Source organism: Oenanthe melanoleuca, chromosome 1, assembly GCF_029582105.1.
Source record: "Oenanthe melanoleuca isolate GR-GAL-2019-014 chromosome 1, OMel1.0, whole genome shotgun sequence".
In the NCBI taxonomy this organism is placed as follows: Eukaryota; Metazoa; Chordata; class Aves; order Passeriformes; family Muscicapidae; genus Oenanthe; species Oenanthe melanoleuca.
In genome coordinates, this window is record NC_079333.1 from 110,982,145 (window position 1) to 110,988,630 (window position 6,486).

At 43.0% G+C, this 6,486-nt stretch overlaps 1 protein-coding gene across 1 annotated transcript in view; it reads left to right on the forward strand.

Moving 5' to 3' along the window:
- The first annotated feature begins 1,892 nt into the window (after window positions 1-1,892).
- Window positions 1,893-6,486, forward strand: part of GART (phosphoribosylglycinamide formyltransferase, phosphoribosylglycinamide synthetase, phosphoribosylaminoimidazole synthetase) — a 15,821-nt gene continuing 11,227 nt past the window's right edge. The window contains 5 exon segments of the mRNA XM_056492086.1: window positions 1,893-2,042; window positions 2,810-2,905; window positions 3,344-3,518; window positions 4,811-4,922; window positions 5,408-5,467. Of these exon segments, the coding sequence (XP_056348061.1) occupies window positions 1,898-2,042; window positions 2,810-2,905; window positions 3,344-3,518; window positions 4,811-4,922; window positions 5,408-5,467 (588 nt within the window). The 5' untranslated portion in view covers window positions 1,893-1,897.

The window sequence follows — 6,486 nt, forward strand, 5'->3', positions numbered from 1 at the left end:
ATTGCTGAGGAATAGCTCGAAATGTCAGTGTGCCAGTGAGATGAACAGTTGTTTTTATTGAATGTGCTGCTCTGCTGAAGTGTCCTCCTAGCAATTGTCAGTGGATAAAGTCTGTCCTGAAATCTGCCTATGCCATTTATTGCCAAGAATGTTTACACTCTTAAAAGCTTCTAGACTGACCACAGCATTCAGAATTAAATATATTTATTAAACATGAACAGAACAATTTATTTTTGTATATTTATTTATTATATATTTATTCATTATATAGTTATTAATTGCTTAGTTCTGCCTTATAGATTTTATTATAATTTGCTTATTTTATATATTCTTTATATTTGTTCAGAGATAAATACATATATAAAATATAAAATATAAAATATAAAATATAAAATATAAATATAAAATATAAAATATAAAATATATAAAAATATATTTTACAGCATTTGTATGAGACTTTTAGTCCTGTCCTGTGCAGTTGTGCAAAGGAGCTGATGGGACCAACTCAAGGCACGATTATTTCATATCTGAGGGTGCTTTAGAGATGAAATTTTGACTCTGCTGGAGCAAGTGGGGACAATTCCCAGGAGATGTGTTGTCTGCATTTAAACCAGATGTGACTGATGTGTCCATCCAGTGGCACTGCTGGCACTGCCACCGTGTCCCATAGCCCACGAGCACCTTTCTGACACCAGCTGGGTTAATGTTACCTAAAACCTGTAGCAGTGAGATGGAAATCCTCTGTTCCTGCTTGTTTTGTGAGGGCAGTTGGAACCCTGGGCACTGAGAATTTCAGACTTTCTGTGCTGCTGGCACTGACCCCAGAACTCTGCATTGCACCTGAGGCTGTGGGGAAGCTCCCAAAATGGAATGGTAGAACTGGGAGTGTGGGTGTGCAGTTTGAATAGAAGTGTGTGATATCACGGGGTGGAAAACTTAGAGTTTAGGGTTTTAGAACATAGTAATATTCTTAGGACACAAGGACCTTTGGATAACAAATTAATATGATTATGTAGAAGCTGATTTATTGTTTGCTTTTAGCTTTAATTATACATTTAAGACTACTGTTCATGTGATTACACACTTATTGATTGGTGCTTTTATGTTGTTTACTCATCTTTTACCAACTCTTTAGGTGCCATGATTTGTTGTTGTTCAGAAACCTTTATTTTGGGTCTTCTAATTTCAATTTTTTTTTTAGTCTTTTTTTCTTCTGATTTAGTACAATTTATTTTTCAGTAGCTTTGAAGAGTTCTAACAAGTTAGACAGAGTTCTAACAAGGACTCACTAGAGTTCTAACAAGTTAAATGGGCTGCAGAAAAACAATTAAAAATTAAAAATGGCTTGTCCAGTGTGCTTGTTATAAACATTGGTTTAAACTAAGAAATATGCAGAAAAACAGCTAGGCATGTAGAAAAACAGCAAAAAATGTAGGAAAACAGTTAAATATAGGTTGACTGGTGCACTTGATACAGCTTATGGCCTAGACTATTCAGATACACTACTACAGTAATATATAGAAAACAAGGTGGAGGTTTTAGGGAGAAGGTTTTGTCTTTCTTCACCCTCTTCTTCATGGGTCTGGGTGATATTTTGTAATTGGATAGAAAATCCCCCAATGTAGGTCACAGGTGGTTGGTTGTGGGGTTTTAAAAGTCAAAATAATTTAGGTGGCATTTCTTAGCTGGACAGTTAAAACCTCGTGTAGAGAGAGAGATACATCTCCATTTTTAGTTTGTTAGCTTGCCGTGCTGTAGAACTCACTGTAACATAAATAAGAATTAATACACCCCTGAGTCCAGACAAGAAATACAATCTTTCAAGCTTTTAATCTTTTTTACTGGGAAGAGAAGATAGGACACAGTGGTGAGTGTTGCTGCTGTGCTCCCCAGGGCCATGGCAGAGCGGGTGCTGGTGATCGGCAGCGGCGGCAGGGAACACGCCCTGGCCTGGAAGTTGGCCCAGTCCCCTCATGTCAAACACGTGTTTGTGGCTCCAGGAAATGCAGGCACAGCTGACAGTGGAAAAATCTCCAATTCAGGTAAAAACTTGGGAATGAAATCCCAATCCAAGCAATCAGCTCTGCAGCAGCTGAGGCAAAGCGACTGGGGAGGTTCCAGCAACCAGGAGCACCAACGAGTAACACTCGTCTTTTGCTGGTGCCACAAATGGTTGAAGGCACAGATTTCTTCTTTATTCTGTGTTTGTTTCTGAATGTCATAGCTGCCTCCTAAACACCCTGATGTGTTTATTTTTTGCCTTGCTGCTTAAGATAGTGAGGCTTATATGAGACTGTGTTCCTACACCTCATCTCTTCCACTTTTGTGCTTGAATTCAGTGACCAATTCTGGTGAAATTTAACCCAGGAACAGAGGGCTCTAAGTTCTTAATTCTGAATAGAAACATCTTTGTGTCTGCCTGCTCAGCAAAATTTAGCTGCATCATCCAATGCCTTGAGTAAATCTTTTCTCAGCTGTTGAAATGTTGTTTCTTTCCGAACCTTAAGTTTTCTTTTTTAAAGTTGCTATTGTTGTGATAAGCAGCTTTTTAAAATATATTGATTGACACATGGCAAATAAAATAGATTTGATCAGTTAGCAGATGTGTATTAAAACAGTAGTGCAAATTGGAGTTGTTCCCAGTTCCTTTTGGACTCTGCTACTATTACATTGATATTTCACTTTGCCCTTTGTGGGCTGATGATTTTGTGATTTTAATCACACTTTTAGGGGATGGAAAAAAGACATTCTCATCTCCTGTATCTTATTTAAGCTTTCCATTCATCAGTTAATTATTTTTTCTTTCCAGCTGTATTAGTGAGCAATCACACTATTGTTACCCAGTTCTGCAAAGATCATAACATTGGGCTTGTGTTAGTTGGCCCAGAAGCTCTTTTGGAGGCAGGTAAGTTAATAAGTAAGTTAGTTTTTAAGTAAGTAATTAAGTAAATTAAGAAGTAAGTTAGAAGTTATTTTCTTCTAACTTAACAGGAAAAAATAGAAATTATATTATAATATAATAAATGAACTTAGTAGAATCATATCAAATAGTATAATTAGGCTGGCAGAAAAAAATCAGTACCTTGAATCCTGCTTTCAGTGGGGGGTAACTGAGAGTGCTTAGTAATCTACAGAGCTGAAGAGCCTTGAAACAACAGGTTGGGAAGGATCAGTGGATACTGAGAACCTCTATTTGAGGGTGAATGAATCATCTGAGACAAAGCAAAATGTAAAAAAGGGATGACAGGAATTTCCTTTTGTCACACTGCTCGATGTCCCCACGGAGCTCCATGTCCCCACGGAGCCCCCTTGGTGCTCGTGCTGTTTCTGTTCCTGTGCCCAGGGATTGTGGATGACCTGAGGGCAGCAGGAGTTGGCTGCTTTGGGCCCTGTGCCAGGGCAGCCCAGCTGGCATCCAACAGCAGCTCCAGCAGAGCCTTCCTGGAGCGGCACGGGCTGCCCACGGCGCGCTGGAGAGCCTTCAGCAGCCCCCAGGAAGCCTGCAGGTTCATCACCAGGTACAGCTCTGCTCTGCCTCTCACCTGGGGCCTCCTCCAGTAGGTGCTGAGTTAATGAGCTCTGGAATTAGAGACATGGTGAAAGTGCAGGGTGGAGCTGCTGGAGCCAGGCTGGGGGTGACACCTGGACAGGAGAAGCTGCAGGGAGAGCTCAGAGACCCTGGCAGGGCCTGGAGGGATCCAGGAGAGCTGGAGAGGGGCTGGGGACAAGGACACAGGGAATGGCTGCAGAGTAGGGTTTGATGGGATATTGGGAATTAGGAATTGTTCCCTGGGAGGGGCTGGGATGGATTCCCAGAGCAGCTGTGGCTGCCCCTGGATCCCTGGAATGTTCAGTTCCAGGTTGGACACTGGGGCTGGAGCAGCCTGGGACAGTGGGAGGTGTCCCTGCCATGGCAGGGGTGGCTCTGGGTGGGATTTGGGGTCCCTTCAACCCAAACCTTTTGTGATTCCACAATTCTGAGAACTGCAGCAGGTTGATTTTTTCTGTTCTCAAGTCCCAGCTCTTCTTTTCCATCTGCTCCTTCAGGATGCTCCATAAACCATTTATAAGACATAAAATTAAAATAGAGAAGATATTTCAATTAATCTTTCTATTAGTTAAGGGCTAAGAATAAATTCTACCCAGACAGCAAAACACTCTCTGGGGATGATTTGGAAGGTTCTGGTCAAATGTCCATAACTAAAGGAGAACAGTATCATTTCTTTGCCTGTGGTCTCTGTTCCCAGACTCCTTGTCCTTGCTGGCAGGTGCTCCATGTGGGATAAACTCATGGAACCTGGCGTGTTTTTTTCTGAATAAAACCAACTTTTTCACTGTTTTTGCTCTGTAAGAACACCCAGTTTATGTTGCTGCCACACAGAGATGAGGCCAACACCTTCTCTGTCAGCAAGGGCAAGGCTCCAAAGGGAAAACTGTCCTGGGGTGCACAGTGAGAAGGGGAACCTGTGTGGTACAAGCTGGGCTGAGGTTTAACCTAATAGAAATCACAGTGGGGAAAGGAGAGTGAGGAGTTCTTTCAGGAAACAGGAAATTTGTGTGCAGGATCAGCCCTTCAAAAAAAACATTTTATTTGCCTGTTCACAAGCCAGGGGCTGACCGGATAAAGTCAAAATACATTAATTAACAAGGTGATGCATTTTAACTTCTGGATTTAGTTTGTGTTGCAGAGCAAGTGGGGAAATTCTGGAGGTACAATGGGTCTGTGGGGGACATTCAGGAGCAAAGTGGTGACTCCCTGGATTCCCTGGATGCAGGAGGGATGTCTGACCCCACTCTGCTCCCCTTGCAGCACAGATTTCCCTGCACGGGTGGTGAGGGCACGGGGCCCAGCAGCCAGGAAAGAAGTGACCATTGCAGCCAGCAAGGAGGAGGCCTGCAGAGCTGTCCAGGACATCATGCAGGTACAGAAATCCTTCATTTATCCCTGCCAGTCTGGGTAGTCTGTGCTCTGGGAGTTTGTAATTCCAGCTACAGGAGGCAAGGATTTTTGGCAGAAACTTCTTCATTTGACTCCAAGAGTTTCCCTGGATCTCCTCAGATCCTCCTGTGTGCCCCAGGCAGGGCTGGCAGCTTTTGTGGCTGAACTTCTGCTCCAGCTTCCCACTTCTCTGCCCCTCCAAACTGAAATTTTTCCTTGTCTCCCAGGCCTGATGAGGAGTATTTCAGTGTTGCCTCCTTATGTCCACATGAAATTCCACTGGCATTCAGCAAGCTGGCACTTCTCATATACATTGGTTTTTGTGTTAAAACAAAGAGATTTAGGCAGTGGATTCATGTCTGCTCCCTGGGATTGATACATTGGTTTTTATGTTAAAACAAGAGATTTAGGCAGTGGATTCATGTCTGCTCCCTGGGAATTTCTTTTCTTTTGTTGTGTCTTTTACAGGATAGAATGTTTGGAGAGATGGTTGTTATTGAAGAACTGCTTCAAGGGGAAGAACTTTCTGTATGTTATTAATAATATGATGTTGTGCCTTTACTCTTTGGCATTATTACTATGCTTCTGCATAAACACCCAAGTTTATTGTTTCAAAATTCAATTTTTTTTTTGTTTTATTTGCACTTTGAGGAATGTACCTCTATTGCATATATATAACATGCAATCTAAGCCCTGTGTCATGCTAACCAATGCATGTTGTCAGTAGATTTTCCTTCTATACTAACAATGACATTGCATTGGTAGTGATTATTTTAGAGTGAAAATGGTTTTTTTTTCCCCCTAAAGTGACCCAAAACCTGTTTTTATGGACTTTGCCTTGGTAATTCTTGTTCCATCTGTAACTTTATGCTAATATTTAGTGCCTCTTTTAGGCTATTCACATGCCAGAGCACAGGCATGTGTCCATGTGACTCAAAAAGGGAATTGTAATGAGAGCCACCATTTCTCTTGGTAATTTAAACATGAGAAAGAAACAATTAATCCTTCAGGTCAATGGGCTTGTAGCAGAGTAAATGCATCCTATTGGATTCTGAGAAATTCTTTACTCAGAGGGTAGACAGGCCCTGAAATGGAATTCCCAGAGCAGCTGTGGCTGCCCCTGGATCCCTGGAATGTTCAGTTCCAGGTTGGACACTGGGGCTGGAGCAGCCTGGGACAGGGAGGTGTCCCTGCCATGGCAGGGGTGGCACTGGGTGGATTTGGGGTTCCTCCCAGCCCAAACCAGTCTGGAATTGTGTGGTTCTAAGGAGGGATTAGCCCAGGAGACAGCACATTTCTGTGCTTTGCAGAACTTTGAGGCTCATGGGCTGCAGTCCCAGACCCAAGCCATCCACTGAAATCCCTTCCCTGGGATGCAGCACTCAGTGCCCAGCTGGGAAGAGCTCCCAGAGCCCAGTGAGGGCTCCAGCTCTGTGCTCCAGCCACAGATCCACAGGGAAAGCTCCACCTCAGTGCTCAGCAAACATTTCCTGCCCAGCAGCTGGGAATGAGGAGGGGAAATGTCCTTACCCTGGTGGGAATCCCAG